At 48.3% G+C, this 16,632-nt stretch overlaps 1 protein-coding gene across 2 annotated transcripts in view; it reads right to left on the bottom strand.

The window, feature by feature from the left end:
* Nucleotides 1–1,604: 1,604 nt before the first annotated feature.
* Nucleotides 1,605–16,632, bottom strand: part of ZBTB16 (zinc finger and BTB domain containing 16) — a 168,576-nt gene continuing 153,548 nt past the window's right edge. For both annotated transcript variants that reach the window (XM_077839885.1, XM_077839884.1), the window contains 3 exons: nt 15,644–15,814; nt 4,551–4,718; nt 1,605–1,834 (listed from right to left, as the gene is read on the bottom strand). In XM_077839885.1, the coding sequence (XP_077696011.1) occupies nt 1,605–1,834; nt 4,551–4,718; nt 15,644–15,814 (569 nt within the window). The remainder of the gene's footprint in view (nt 1,835–4,550; nt 4,719–15,643; nt 15,815–16,632) is intronic.

The raw sequence follows: 16,632 nt of genomic DNA on the forward strand, positions 1-16,632 counted from the left end.
ACGAAACAAAACTGTAGCAAAGTTCAGGTTTATTTTACTTATGCCCAAGTGGGTGCAACATGGGCCAGGGGGACAGCCTTCCCTTGGCTGGATCTGAGCAGAGACCCAGCAATGGCGCCGATGCTCCAGATAGCAGCTCAGGGTGGCCCTGAGGCCAGGGACTTGCCACCCACCCAGGAAGTAATGGATGGGGCGCCCAACGGGGGAGCCCCAGCCAGAGTCCTGGTGCTGATGGCTGGGAGGAGAGGCCCGGCACTTCCCGAGCTGGGGGGGCTGTAGCCTTGATGCTAGGGCTTTTCACGGAGAATGGGGGCACTGGAGGCCCACGGGGCTGCAGGGTACCCTCCCCCCCCCGCTACTGCCTGGGATGCACCCTGCCCTGGCACTGGGTGCCCAGGCGTGGCATATCCTACTGCTTCCTCCCCTGGCTACAGCCCCACAAACTTGCCTGCTGCTGGCTCTGCTCTCTGAGAGCCACGCACCAAGCTGAGCCGTTCTGTGCCCATGGGCACCTACAGCTCACCATCTTCTCCACCTGGGACCAGTGCCCTGCTCTGAAGGGGTCATCTCCCTGGCCCCCTTCCTGAGGAAAATTCCAGTTGTGCCCTAACTTACGCCAAGCTGTGCCAGACTGACTAGTGATTCCGGCTGCAGGCACCAACAAGGGTGATCAGCATGTTCTGAAATTCAGGGTGTCTCAAGTCGGGCAGGCAAAAAACCAAGGCTCCCAAAAATCACTCGTGACTTGGGGAAATCTTGACTGCAATGTGACCCACCACATCATTCGCACAGCTAACGAACTTCCAAAGCGTCCAGCCCGTCATGCTGAGCATCATCTGCCCTGGTATTTCTGGGTACCCCCAAAACAGGGACATTCAATCTAATTTGGGGGGGAATCCTCTGAGGGGGATTTTAACGATAGGCATTACACTGCCACCTACTGGTGAGGCTGCACAAGAAGCAGCTGAATAAAGCTGGGTGACTGAGGGCATGTCTACACTACAGCTGCTACAACAACAGAAGAGGTTTTTCCTGTTGCCGTAGTTAATCCATCTCTCCGACAGGCGGGTCGATGGAAGAATTCTGTCAGCCTAGCCACATCCACACCAGGGGCTAGGTCTCCCTAACTAGAGCGTTCAGGGTGCAAAATCTTTCACAGCCCTAAGCAGTGTAGCTGGGCTGCCCTCATTTTTAAGTGTAGACGAGGCCTGAGTCAATTAAACCAATGTGGCAAAAACGAGATGAAAAATTCAAACCAGGAAAGGAAAACCTCCCAAAAATCTCAGACCCCAAAGCGTGCGCTGGACTGCCCCATTCCTCCCCTCCACACATTCACCTGCTCTTTCCAAAGCCCTTGGCGTGCGTAGTCACAAAACATGAGCAGATATTTGGCTATGCCTCGATACTGATGCATTTTCTCATCGACTGCACAGAGAACCCAAAAATTAAAAAGGGAATTATTCCCCCTACCCCACACAAACACCTCACGAGCCAGAGACAAAAACGGAGAATCCCTTTAGTAAACAACAACAGAATAAAAGGCCATGGATGATGCATTTTTTTGCCCAGTCCTTCATGACTTAAATCTTCCCCCTCCATGTCCCTTAAACATAGCAAAGGTAGAGATAGGTCTTCTCTATCCTCCAGTCAGTGGGGATCTCCTCTGGTTTGTGGCCCTTCATGTGTTTCTGCATGGCAGACAGGCTGGGGCAGTACTCCAGGCAGATAGTGCACTGGTAGGGGGAAGCGCCATTGTGGGTCCTGAGATGTTTGATCATGGCAGAGTAATCTCGGGACCTCTGGTGACACAGCTTGCATTCAAAAGGCTTTTCACCTGCAGGGGCAACAGGGGGAGAGAGACAAAAGAAGGGTGAGGCGGCGACCACACTGACTTGTCTGTGCTACTTACGCAGCTGCCCATCCCTGAAGTATCTGGGCACCTCGCTGTCTTCAAGGTGTTTATCCTCACCGTGCCCCTGTGAGGTGGCGCCTCATTGTGCAGCCAGAGAGCTGAAGCACAAAGAGGTTAAATAACTTGCCCCAGATCACATAGGGAGTCTGCTGTGAAGCGGAGAATCAACCTGGGTCTCCCACATTTCAGGCCAGTGCCCTAAATGCTGGGCCATCCTTCCTCATTATGGCCTTGGGATGGGGGGAGGGAAGGAAAAGGAAGGTGATTTTCAGGCATAACAGGGCATTTGAGACTGTGTTGCCTAGAGGACAGGACACTGGATTTGAGCCTCAAGAGAGCAGGGTTCCAGTCCTAGCTCTTCCACTGGCTTGCTGCGTGACTCTCCCTTATCCATGCCTCAGTTCCCCCTTCTGTGTAGTGGGGATAATGATGCTCATCTTCTTTGTGAAGCACTTGGAGATCTATGGGTGAAACATTCTATATAACCTCTAGTTGTTCTATATTTTGTAGCGGTCTCCACTGAATGTTTTTAAACCAACCTGAGTGTGATGGGCATTATGACCCAGTGCACGGTGAGCCTGGGGAACCCATTGCCCCAAGGTATCATGGTTAGCAGGATTAAAAAATGATTGGGGCTTTACATGAAAAAAATTGAGAAAGGTTAAAAAAAAGACAGCAAAAGCTTTGGGAGAGCTAAAACCCCTCCTGGCTTCAGGGCATGAGCCCAACTCGGACTCATAGGGGTCAGGTGGAAACTTCCCCCGAGGGCAAGTTATCCACCACTGCAGTATTTCTTGCACCATCCTCTCAAGGCACTGGAGCCAGATATTGCTGGGGACAGGCTGCTGGCTAGATAGACCCAGATCTGATCAAGTCTGGTAACTGCTATGTTCCCCCATGGTACCCAGAAGCTAGGTCCCTGAAGGGAAGCTGAGCTCTGCTCCGGCTCAGATGCCCGTATTTTGGGGTTATTGAATCTCAGCAGACGCCTGTGAATCATTTTGATAACATATGAGGCTGGAGCCGAGATTTCAGGGACTCGTTTCAATGCAGTAATTAACTGCCTGGCCTTTCTGATATTGATACTTGCTCTGTGCACAGACACAGCGAATAATGAAGTAATGAACAGCAAAAGTGATCTAAATATTGATCCACTATTTACAATAGTTACATGCTGACGCATTCAGTGATTCATTATCCCCAGCAACAAGCCTGGATTCCTGGGGAACTGCAGCAGCCTTCCGAGAGCAAGTGCCCATGATTCAGGCCGCTTTGGATGTGGGAAATAATGAAGTATTTAAGGGATGAATATGACCATAATGCTGGATGAAAACACGTAAGGGAGAAGAAAACTCTCTAGTGCTTCCCAGACTTGCAGCTATCCCGAAACGACAGGGTAGCAGTGAGTTACCCAGGGAACCTGTACACTGGGGTTAGGTGTGACATGCACCAAAGGATGGCTGGGTACTTTGACTTCCACTTGGAGCTATCATTAGACCTAGTAATAGGGACCTCGTTTTAGCTACTCCTAGCACCTATCACTGCCCTATGTCAGCACAGGGCAGGAGAGCCACGTCCTCATGCAGGAATGGAAGTGAGGATGGCCCTGCTGAAGATGGGGGTCTCTTCCAGTTGCAGCTCCCTGCATCTTCCAGTGGCTAGAGAGCCCCTGCAACTCTTTCTGAGCCTGCCATGTAGAAGGCAGATGGTAGGTGGGGATGCACCATTTGATGGCTTGGGTATTCAGCCAGGTCAGCTCCTGCATATAGTAAAAGCAGGAAGAGGGAGCAGCACTTCTTAGCTCTCTTTATTTTCTCTCCAGAGAGAGATGAGGGTAATTGTTACTAACCAGCCCTAATCATTTCAGTATGACAAGGAGTCTGGCCTATCCCTTCCCAGCCCGCCCATGACGCCCGCAGGCACCTTGCACAGCTTTCGTTTGTGCTGGCAAAGGGGAAGGATTAATTTTGAAAAGGGGCTGGTGGCTAAGGGCGCAGGGGGCTGGAGATGGGAGAGGTAGCTATGAAGTAAAAGTAAAGGGGAAAGTCTCAAGTGTATTTTCATTTGTTCCAACTTTATATTGCTCTCACGCCCCTCAGCTGTCAAATGCCCAGGCAAGATGTAGTTCTTTCCACAGCACCTTTTCTCTCAAAGGATCCTGAATTGATACCTAAACTAGACCCAGGCATCACATCATCCTGTCCTGGGCTGGGGCCCAGCAGCTGTTTAACAGCGCACATGGCAGGGCAGGGAGTGAAGATACCGTGTTCGACAGAAACTGCAGGAGGAGCTTAGGGAAACAGTGCAATTACCAGCATAGAACTTCCTGAGGACACAGGAATTAATGCCCCGATTCTTGTGCAGAACACCATGGTTAAATAATTAGTTTGAAAGCTGGGTGCTTTCAGCAGTGTGACATCCCGTCCCACCACTTGTGGGCAGCAGTTCGATACCGGCTCAAGGGAAGAATGGTCCCTGGCGAACCCCTCACTGTGACCCTAGCTGTTCCATGGAGGACTCCCATCCAAGCGCTGAACCAGCCCAGCCCTGTTTAGCTTGTGAGGTCTAAGGGGATCACAGTCCATGGCGGCGCGGCTGCAGGAGCAGCTCACTCGCGTGCTGCTAAGCGGGACGGTACCTGTGTGCACCCTGTAGTGGGTCTCCAGCTGGTGCTTGAGGCTGAATTTCTTGCCGCAGCCGTTGCACTCATACGGTTTCTCTCCAGTGTGGATGCGCTTGTGGCCTTTCAACGTGCTCTCATCCCGGAAGCAGCTGCCACAGAATTCACACTCGTAGGGGTGGTCACCTGGAGCGACACAAGCACGCGGTTAGAGACAGCGGAGAACACCGCACAGCATTACGCAGCCCTCGCAGCCTGCACCAGCACAGCTCTCTCTGTACTGCCCCCACCTCTCGAAAAGCCACCTGGGAGGTCTTAATCCCCCCCGCCCTCCCACCACAGAAGGTCAAGGGGAAGGAATTGACAGTGGTCACTTCACACACCCATGACATGCAGCTGGCTCTGGGGTGGAACGCAAGAGATGCCTAGCAATGAAGAGCAATGCTGCACAGCACCTTCAGACTAGAAGGGAAGAAGAATCTTCCATCCAGCCGGAAATGCAGGGGGAGTAAGCATCCAAGCAGCAATTTATCCAGAGCAGTGGGGTTACACACATTCCTTTCTTGGCTCAACACCCAGAAGGGATGGAGATACTCGGGATAAGAGGCCACCTAATGAAACTTCAACGCCACCTCTTGCTGTACATTATTATTTGGCATTAATTTAGACCACCTTTTTGTTCTGTTTGTCTAGTGCCTAGCTCCTGGGGTCCTGGTCCATGACGATGGCTCCTAAACCCTACAATAATACAAATAATAATATCACCACCATCCAAAGGTCCCAGTTGGGATCAGGGCCCCATGGTGCCAGGCGCTGCACAAACACAGCAGGGAGAGACAGCTCTTGCCAAGGGGAGAGGAAGAGGAGGGGAATAATGATAAGATCTGGCTGTTACTTAGGCTAACAATGGGCAGGATATGAAGACTCCCACTTGTTTGTAATGATTGACTAGTTATTTACTGCTCCTGCTCTGGCTGGCTGATTCTTTGCAGGTACTGTGGATTTAGGGGGCAGAAGAGGACTGGGTCATATGGATCAGTTCAGAGAGCAGACCAAAGGGCTGTCCAGTACAACAGTCTTCCTCTACTCAAACCATGCCCTAACTCCTCCCCTCCCGTCCCCATGTCTGTTCCTCTCATTCCCTCACCCCCAGATATGGCCTGTCAAACAGGAATGACAGAATGACAGTCATCCCTCCTGCAGTTCAGTAGGATGGGAAGGACCCGCTGCCCTGCTGCACACAGGAGACCCTCGACCTCGCTGATTGGGTTGGGGAAGTGCTAACGAGGCAACCTGCCTCACCATCTAAGCGCAGCAGGGGGGAAAAGCGTCGCAGAGCGAGCTGCTTCTTACTGGCTCCAGGGAACAGTGCCATGGCAGAGAAAGTAAAGGCTCTCCATCACAGACAAGCCTGCAAAGAGGTTACAGGTCTGCCAGCTGCTTCCTCAGGCATTGTGTCCCATCTCCAGAGAGGGGAATCAAATTGGGGAACCACCCGCCTCCCCCCTCCCCCAACAAGCCTCACTGAGGCATGAGAATTCCAGCAAGGGAGAGGTGTGACGGAAGGCCCACTGCTCCCCTGCAACAGAGGGCTTTGTGGGCTCATTTGTCTGCCAAAGAGAGGGTCACACACATACCTATATCGGGGAGCAATCACAAGCCATTTCCCTCTTGCTCTCCAGACAAATGCGATGCCACCCAGGGCCAAAAACTTTGGGTGTTTAAATATTCCAGATTGGGTGGCTGATAAATGTACTTCAGTTTAGCACCAAACTCAGAATTATCTGAATGAAAGGTGAGGGCTCCAGCTACTTATTTATTACAGAAGTGAAGGCAAGGACAATAAAGATAGATTGATTGCCCAAGACTTTGTTCATGAATATTTAAATATCACTGATTTGTCTTGTCACTGTAATTACAATTTCTCTGTGCTGCATATCCTACAACCACAGTTTATGGTAAAGAATGGCCAACTGTATTTCACTTGTCCTACTGCAGATGTGCAGAGCTGCCAAGCGTGTAATGTTCCTCGCATTTCATACATTTTCTTCAGCTGCTGAAGGCTTAAGTCATCCACAATGACCTACGTTTTTTCATTATCCCCATGTCAAACTGCACTCGTGCTTGGGCATAAATTGTCCTTCTAGTTATATACTCAGATGCCTGTGCTTTCACTTCCTCTTTAAAATGATATTTCACTCTCTTTTCTCTTTAGACCCTCCAACAAAATCCGCCCCTCCCAAATGAAGACCTTCCTCACAATAAATTCTGATTTTACATTAGCGTTTCCAAATCTTTCAGGCAGCACTAAATGGTTTTTTAAAGCATTGTGTATAATAACTCTGATATTCCACATTATTTTCTGATTGCAGGAGACTAGCAGAGAGCTCACATGGTTTAAATGCATTTGATCTTTAAAAACCACTTCGTGTACACAGCTCACGAGAGGGGTTTGAGGCGCGGATGGCAATTTTCCCTGTGACAAGAAAGGAGGGAGAGGGTTTCCCTCTTTGGATGCTTTTTAAACGTTCATTTGTACACAAAAGCTGAGCCCAATCTGGTATAAATAGGGATAGCTCCACTGAAGTCAAGCTGCATTTATTCTTTATTCTGTGTTGGGCCAGAGCGCTCAATGGTGTCAATGAACCTGGTTCTATCAAGGTCAGCCCATCAACTGAAGATCTGACAATTCCTGAATTTCTAACACAGAATCAATGTGTTTAACTATGATCACAATCACTAGATGTGCTGGCCCTATGGCGATGGGTTCCATATATGAATCTATCTAGTAATACAGATTCTTTTTGAAGCGGGGCAGCAAATGGTGACACAATGGTGAATTTTGAGATTAAAAAAATCCATTTATAAAGATGGAGCTCAGCTCTGAAAACATGTGGCCAGAACCTGAGTTGGTGGAAAACAGGCATAATTTGCGGATTTATACCAGCTGCGCATCTGACCCAGGAGTTTTCTGTGACAGAAGCGGGAAGCCTGGGGGGTATTTAAATTTCAGAATTATTGTTTCAGTATTCCATTCAGCGCCTTGCTCAAAAATAAAAGATACTGGAGTGCTGGCTAGGCCCCTGTATGAGAACTTGCAGAATTTGCATTTGTTAAATTAATTTTTTTAGAAAAATGTGTGAATGGAAACCAGGTGAATAATTCACATTAACACCCAGCCACTGGTCTGAGTGGAGTTTTTTCTTTTTCTTCCCTCCTCTGCTGTTTCTTTAGAGCACCGTGGTACTTTAAATGAAGTGTTAAACTCAGGAGCTAGTTTGACAGGATCTTAGTGAATTTCATTATCAACCTGATCACATGTTAAAGGAGTTTAAATATGGAATCCTGAGAGTCAGACCAAATAAAAGGAAAAGGGAAATGCCCAGCACCCGGCCTGTAATCCTGACACAGGGAGCTGAGCAGACCCACGGCCTTGCAGCATGCGCAGAACTGGCAGCAGAACTCAAAAAATCCAATTTGTGGCATGTTGATTAACTTTGTAGGGCCCCTTAATGAGCTTGACATTAAGTGCAGGACAAACGGGACTAATTAGAGCCCCCTCTGGCCAGCCTTCTGCACCTGTGACCCTGGTTTTATATTGTACCTGGTGTATTTGTTAGTCTACGGAACAACCAATCGCAAGGCCATAAAATGCCTTTTCTACACAGCTGAGAGTTTATTATATGATCAGCCGTGTAAATCAGGGATCCATCAATGCCAAGGACTCCGCTGGCCTGCATTACCAAACACAGCTGCTGATACTCAACATGCAGCATGGGTGGCAAACGGGCTAGGAACAACGGAATATTAATGAGGCAAGGCACTGTGTGTGTATGTGTGTACATACATACGAGAGAGAGAGAGAGAGAGAGAGAGAACACACATACACATAAGGGTGTGGGCCAGGCTTATGGAAATCCAAGCATTAAATAATTACATTTTTTGCTCATCTTTAAATAAGAGGTCTGATTTAAAGACAAAAAAACTTCCGGGCCAGACACTCAGCTGGTGAAATTGGCATTGTGCTGTTGAAATTGATGGAATTATGTTGATCAGCACCAGCTAAGGATCTTGCCTTCACCTCTTCCATCTGGAGTGATGAAGGGAGATTATAGGGACGTTTCTAAAAGGGAAAGAAGTTAGGGTTCCTGGTGTTCACAAGAGATGAGGAAAAGGAAGGAAAATGGCAAAAGACACTGACATAATTCACACTGTATCTGGAAAATATTGTAAAAAGAGTTACTAGTAAGAGATGTAACAGAAGCTAGAGGCAAAAGGCCTCCTGCATTATTACACAAGCATTAAACACCAAGATTGCAACCCATTGTTCTAGGTGCTGTATATACACATTGTAAGAGTCCCTGTTCCAAAGAATTGACATTCTAAGTACCTTAGACAAAGGGCAGGAGAGTGTGTTAATTATCTCCATTTTAGAGGTAGGGAACTGAGGTAACGAGAGATTAGGTCACTTGCATATGATCATATGGGGAGCCTGCGGAGGAACTGGTAACAGAAAGCAGATCTCCTGAGTCCCAATCCAGAGTGTTAACCAAAAAATCCACCATTTCTCCTCCATTATCTAGCCCTATTCTCCCATCTCAGTACAGCATTATTCACTGAAAAAGTATGTCTCCCTGAAAGGAACACCTCAGAGATGCTGCTAGACACAGTAAGGGTTGTGTCCATTTGGTTTTGTTTAATTTAAGAGTGGGAACCCCGCGTTCCTATTATTCACTATGGCACAGCCGTCTCTGTATCTCATGGAGGTTCCAAACCACTGCATGGATTTTCCCCAGCACTCAGTGTTTTGGGTGGTAGGGGTAAAATGCACTAAGACTGGAATGCTGTTGCTGGATCCTTTTTAAGCTTTAAAAAGATGTGTGAACACACTCATATTTAGAAAAAGTGGCCACATTTTACATGAGAAGTGCAATTTAAGCAAAGAAGAGGTTAATACATGATTAATAGATGTTTTAATCAATGGATAATCAATTAACCTCAACTGCTAGAAGAGGGCTTCATCCTCCCTGATTGAACTAACCCTTGTTATCCCTAGCCTGATTTTTGCTTGCATATTTATACCTGCCTCTGGAAATTTCCACTACATGCATCCAACGAAGTGGGTATTCACCCAGGAAAGCTTATGCTCCAATATGCCGGTTAGTCAAAAAAGGTGCCACAGGACTCTTTGCCGCTATTATAGATCCAGACTAACATGGCGACCCTTCTGACAATTATAGATAGTGAGAGTCCAACAAGTCAGTGGATTGCTTGCTATACGCACATCTCATAACCATCTAAACACTTTCTACTAATATGCTTATAACCATCTATAGGCTACACCAATGTCTAACATGCTTATATCATCTATTAACCATCGTTTATTAATCCTTTATAAATGTACTCAATTTAAATGTGACCAAAAACCTTATGCCAAGCTTTCCTACTGGTAAAAGAGATCATCTTCAGAGAGGTCTTTACAGCTAATGTCTCCTTCCCAAAGGGTGCATCCCTGGGCACTATAAACTCAGGAAGAACCAAATGAGATTTCCTTGCATCCTTAATTTGTCCTAAACAAAAAGCCAAAAGGTCACCAAGGAGACTCTGCGAGGGGGGGGGAGAGGTCCCAGAGCCCAAGCTCCAGCCAGAGCCCAAACACATACACTGTGATTTTATAGCCCCACAGCCCAAGCCCCATGAGCCCAAGTCAGCGGACACAGGCCAACCACGGTGTTTTATTGCCATGCAGGCAAACCCAGAGTATCGATGGAGTAGTCAGGGAGCCGTCGCTGGCTCTCAGCATTTCTCCTCCTCCTCGGGCCCATAACTGTGTTGACTTTGCTATGAGCAAGGCTTGGAATTTTGCAGGGGCCAACGGATTTCAGGCTGACTGTGGTCCTGGGTTCTGCTAGACTTGCCACAGGGAGAGCTCTTTACTTCCACGTGGTGGAAGGAGGGTCATGACAAGGATTTGGGGCACAGGTAGTTCTTGTTTTTCTCAGATTCACATCATCAGGCCTGAGGGGCCAACTCAGGGTTTGGCCGGGCTTATCTGTGGGTCTGGGAATCGGCTAGGAGCAAAGCTTAGGTGGAGAATTTGGATAGGATATTGTCTACGTGGATATTTGAGTCTCCCCAAGGCAATGGGTCTCATGAACTTTATCCTCATCTCAAGTAGTCTCTGTCTGCTGCTCTGGGAAGCTCTGGTGCCAGGAGGGTTACACATTAGCAGGACACCCAAGTTAATGGACCCAGATTAAATGAACAGGCTCAAAGGACTGTGATTTGAGCAAGCTTTTCCCAAATGAGAGTCCAAAGGGAAAAGAATAGCTACTCCACCTCCAGGTCAGCCTCTCTGGGCTGTGGGAAGCGGTATATTCTGAGGCGAGCCCACATCACACCATGCACCAGCAGCATCCATCTGCCAGGATTTGGTGTCACAACCTAGGTCAGATGATGGACTCACTGCACTGACGGCATGAGGCGGAGGTCCTGAGACGTGCCTGCAAGGTAGCTGCCTGCACTGGAATGGACATAGCTGCCAAGAGACTCTTTCCTGGGCACTGACTGGCATTTCCTCTGTCCATTTCTTCCTGTCATTATCCTATCGGGGGGTGACAATTAAAATAGGTGGAAACAGAAACCTCCCGGTTTGTGGGCAGCCTGATTGTAAGCGGCATATCATTCACCACTCCCACCAACCTGCTCTCTCTTGCTAGGGCTCCAAACCCCACAGCCATCTTGCTTGCTGGAAGGGAAACATGAGCCCTTCAGGGGAATATCCTGAGCTGGGGACCATCATGCAATTACCTTGGTTAAATTCATCCCAAGAGGGGCTGAGCAGACACATTTCCCACTGATCTCAAGGGAGTGGTGGGTGCTTAGCACCTCTCAGGATTTGTCCCTGCATTTGCACACTCAGATTTCTTATTTTCTGATTTCTGAACATACTTTGCTGACCTTCCCCAACTCTAAAACTTAGCTAAGCAGAAGGGGTGTGTCCGGAGCCTCTCCATCCTGATATGCACTGAGTGCTCTCCGCTCCCGCTGGCATCAGGACCAGGACTCTGCCCTTTCCCACTGTGAAAATACACCCAGCACATTAAGGAGACAATCCTCTCTCTCAACAGTGCCTGAATGAAAACACCGAACCACAGTTCCCACTGGGCTGAGGCTGGTCACCCAGGGGAGAGGTGTGTGAAATCCCACTAAAACTCACCTCCTCCTAGCACAGGAGATTTTGTTTTCCAGCTGAGAGAGAAACATCCCCTGGCTAACGCAACAAATGCATCTGACCCCAGATCAGTAGTGAGGAGGGAAAGGGAAATCTAGATGCCAAACTCACCTGCTACCACACCCAGAAATGAAACTGCAAACAGATCAAGCAAGGAAAAAAATTGTTTTACCTGGAAAATGATGGGAAGAAAACATTTCCCCCACCCATCTGCAAACAATTTCCCAATTCCCAGACAAAGTAATTTCAATCCCTATGATTCATAACAAGCCTTCAAATTACACACCAGCCACTATACCATATAGAGCGGTACAGTCCAGCTAATTACTGAACTCATCCATAAGTCACTGTTCTCCTGTGATTCAGGACATAGTATTTATACACATTCATGGAGTGGGTGAGGGTTAGTACTTCAATCCTCACCGGGGCACAAATGACAGGAAAGATCATTGCTTAGAGAAGACCCTCTTCCTTTTTACACAATATAGTTCATCTCTTGCAAGAGAACAAGCCAAGCCATGAGCAATAATCAACTACCACCTGTTCCATGTTTGCACATGAATGGTTTATAGTACAGCAAACTACTCCAATAAATTGGAGGCAGTGTTGTCCATGGGGGACTGGAAGTCAGGACGTTTTGGATTTATACCAAACTATGTTAATAACTTGCCTGTGGCGTGGGGTAAAGTTAATTCATTTCTCTGTGCCCCAGTTTCCCCAGATGTAAAACGGGTGTAATAACACTTGACCCAGATCTGTGAAGTGCTTCGAGGTGTTCCGACGAAAGGTCTTAAGCAAACACTAAGCTTTCCACTTATTTGAAAAGGAGCTTTTGATTTACACCTTGGGGAATGCTGTGCTGTTTAAAGAGACTGAACACCATGTCCTAGACAGTTTTTCCACAAGGGGACAACAGCCACGGTCAGCAGGTGCCATCTTTAATGTGTTGTCAAGAGTCTGGTGCAAACTACCTGATGTATATATGCTGCTTGCTGGGAAGGGGTGAGAAGCTTCTGCAGCAGACTTTACAGTTGGGAAAAGTAGCAGTAATCAAATCTCAGGTGAACTCTTAACCACAGCTATGGTTACTAATGGGAGTGGAGGGGCAGTTTAGAGGCACCTATGCTAAATTAAGATGAGAAGGATAACAGAATTACAGCAGCCATCACCCTAGCCCTTCTCATCCACGGGCCTCAAAACAATGTATGTGAGTTAATCCTCACACTCCGCCTCCCTTAAATTAAGGTTGATAAACAGGGCTGGATTAAGGCACAGGCATGAGAGGCCAATGCCAGGGGCCACGGGCTCTGGGAACCAGGCTATTCCTGTTGAATACAGCAGGCCCAGCCCACACAACCAAGCAGCTAGCCCTGTACTTGCCCAACAGCCAGAGTGTGTCATCCTGGAAAAGGCTAAGGACTAAAGAGGAAACAGAACAATATCCCTCAAATTGCCTATACACAGAAGAACTTCCGTGGAAGACCCTATATGTTTGGGCCAAAGGTTTTCCAGAGCGATTAGTGATTTTGGATGCCCGACTAGACACACCATAAAGAGGCCTGATTGTTAAAGGCCAGATGGCTCAACACGTTCTGAAAAACAGCCCCCTTTACAGTGTCTCAAGCTGGGAAGCCAAAGTCTCCAATGAGTTTTGAGAATCTCTGCCTTTTCACTCTACTTTGAAGGCTATGGATTCCCTTCCCAAAGAAAGGTCACTTTTCATCTGTAGAATTGTAGGCTTTAAAAATTACTTTCCTCAACATTACAAGTCTTACATCCAAGCAGTGAGTTTTCAAATTTAGGGTGCACATGTTGGGATTCAGGGGCCCAAACACCTGTTCTAGGTACTCAAGGGCCTTTAGGTCGGCTTATCTGGAACAGTGGATGCTCTGATGTAAGCACTCTGATTTGAAACTCCAACTTCCAAAGACCGGGGCTGCTGCTCACCTGTTTTATATCCCATTTTTACTAGCTGTAGGTAGAAGGATTTGCCCAGTGGAGTCTAGCAAGCTGCTTCAAGTGCCTTATAAAAGCAGAAGCAATGGCATTATCTTCTAGAGTTCGAACAGGCATCCGTTTCCCATGTTTGAGTCTCAAAGATTGTCTGAATCCACCACACGGCCCATCCAGGGCCGTGGTTTGACTGCCCCACTGCTCTTCCAAGCAAAACAGAACTTGCCTGGAACATTTCCCGGCGCAGTTTAAATACCACATCCACATAGCAGAGGTCACTATAATCCCATTAAGGCGGGGCACCAGGCCGATTATGTGCATCTAGTGCTTTAAGCCGATGAGGTACATTCACCCCCCTACTAATAAGGTCACATGCTATGTTACACAGGATAACAAACTTACTGCACGCTGCTTAAGAAACCCAGATGAGTTCTACTGAAGAGTGACGTTGCCTTTAATTTATATTTAAAGGAAATAAGAATAAAAAAAAAAAACCAACCCCATGCCCTCCAACTGCTCCCACCACTTCTCTTTATCACTAAATCTCCACTAGGAATCCTTCATTCGAATTTCCTTTTCCTGGTCATGAGCCCAACCCATCAAGTCTTGGAAGGGTGGTATCCACTACTATGAAAGACAGTACTTAATAGGGTGAGAGCCACACCCCACGCTTGGTGTATCCAGCCAGAATTGTTTTGCTGGTGTCTCTCCTCCCCCAGCTTGTTTGTTGCATCCTCTCCAGCCGTGCAAGTAGGCCGGTATGCTCTGGTACGCCTTACCAGCGTGCTGTAGCCGGTGTGGGGTACCAGAAAGACACTGCAGCAGCCCCGCCGGAGGAGAGGGCTGTGGGGCGGGGCTGTGGGTTCAAGGGCTCCTTTCCTTGCTGGGAGAGGCAGCAGCGGGGAAAGGAGCAGAACGCTGTCAGCTCCGGCAGCTGTACCACCCCACCCCCAGCCTCACCCCCACAGCCCTATCTCCTGTGGAGCAGGATAAGGACAGAGCCTCCCCCCAGCCCCGGGTAACATGGGATGGATGTCCGGAGGAAACAGGGAGAACACGGGCTGGGGTGGTGAAGAGTCACGTGGGGAGGTCACGTGCCCCTTTAGCCGGTGCCCCCCCCCCCACTGGATTTTACTTGCACCACTGGCTGTAACCTACAGTATGTCCAGGCTACAGTGGTTCAGCGATGGTGCTGTGACCATACCACTATAGCGTAGATGCACACTAGGTTGACAGGAGGGGTTTTTCCATGGGTGCAATTAATCCATCGCTCAGAGGCGGTAGCTAGGTTGACAGAAGAATTCTTCCCTTGCCCTAGCTGCATCTACATTGGGAGTTAGCTCAACTAACTATGTCAAAGAGAATGCAACATTTTTCACAGCCCTGAGTAACACAGCTGGGTCAATCTAACCCGGTCCATAGCTCTTTGGGGCAGGGATTGTTGTTTAACAAGAGTTTGCACAGTGTCTAGCACGACAGGATCCTAATTCCTAACTGAGATCCTCAGGCACCATCATATAATGATGACTGCCCAGCCATTACACTCATTTACCTAAGGGAGGAAACGGGGAAAGTTGATGCTAAAGAGCAGCAAAAAAAAAAAAAAATAAAAAAATCCCTAATGGAGAGTTATTAGGCCCACCAAGGGAAGTGAGAGAAGCCTCGCCGCTGGACACCCATAGGTTTACACTAGACAATGCACTGGGGATGCACTGTAGGGAACAATCCCGTAGTGTCAGAGGTGGTGCACTAGATGGGTCCTCCTGGGGCTGTTCCACAGATCCCTGTGCAATGGCTTGTGAACACAGGGCTCCCTGTCTTGAGGCCCAGGGCTTGCACTGAGGCCCGCTCCCTATGCCCTCGCAAGGGCAGGCAGCCACCTCCTGGAGCGTTCCAGTGGGATCTCGTCATCGCCACAGCGTACCTGTATGTGAGCGTAGGTGCCGCTTGAGGGCGGTATGGCTGGGGAAGGTGCGGTTGCACTCGCTGCAGATGTAGCTACGCACTCCCGCGTGCACTTCCATGTGCTGCTGCAGGGCAGTCTGCGTCTGGAACCGCTTCCCGCACAGCAGGCAGAAGACGGCCATGTCAGTACCTGGGGAGAAAGGCAGAAATTCTCATCAGCAACCTTTGCCGCAGATTCCTCTGGCATGCTGCCGCTTCTGCGGACAGGATGCTGGGCTAGATGGGCCACTGCTCTGAAGCATTTTGGCCATTCTTTCTTACTTGCGATTGCCCTGTCCAGGCAACATGCGCTCGAACGCAGCACCATTCAACCCAAGGAAACTGTCATAGGAAGGGACAGACCTGAGCAAGCTACTGAAACAGACTAGTGAGAGACCATCAACTCAAAAGCACTTCGGCACAACCAAAGAGGATGGCATGGATTGCGTCAGGTCAATGCTTCTTGAAGTGCTTGCCAGTCATATTGCACATTAGCTCGTTACCCCTCGACGGCCAAAGCCAGCTCTGTTTATTTCCCTGTAATAACTCTCCCGTTCTGAAAGAGCAGATGAAATGGCTTGGGTGGATTAACAGAAAACTGGGGTGTCGGTTTAGTACTCTCAAATGGAGACCATTGCATACCCATTCCCCATAGCTACCCAATCCCCAATAAAAATGTAGAGGTTAAAGGTCAATTTGAAACTCACTCTATTTTTATTTCCCCGACACATACTCAGTGGAAACTTGACATCTACAGTTGTACCGGGCACTGGAAACTTGTAACACATGGTAAAGCAAATGGCAAGAGTTTTCCTTTGTTGGGTTGCAGAATAATACATGGCAACATTTCCATTCTATTTCTTGAGCAGTATGGCCAAAAACAAAGGGAGAGACTCCAATCCCTTCATATCTGAGCAGATACCAAACTGCACAGCTACACAGCGTGGCAACTATAAGATAGCTATAATG

This window comes from Eretmochelys imbricata, chromosome 22 (assembly GCF_965152235.1).
Source record: "Eretmochelys imbricata isolate rEreImb1 chromosome 22, rEreImb1.hap1, whole genome shotgun sequence".
Lineage (NCBI taxonomy): Eukaryota > Metazoa > Chordata > Testudines > Cheloniidae > Eretmochelys > Eretmochelys imbricata.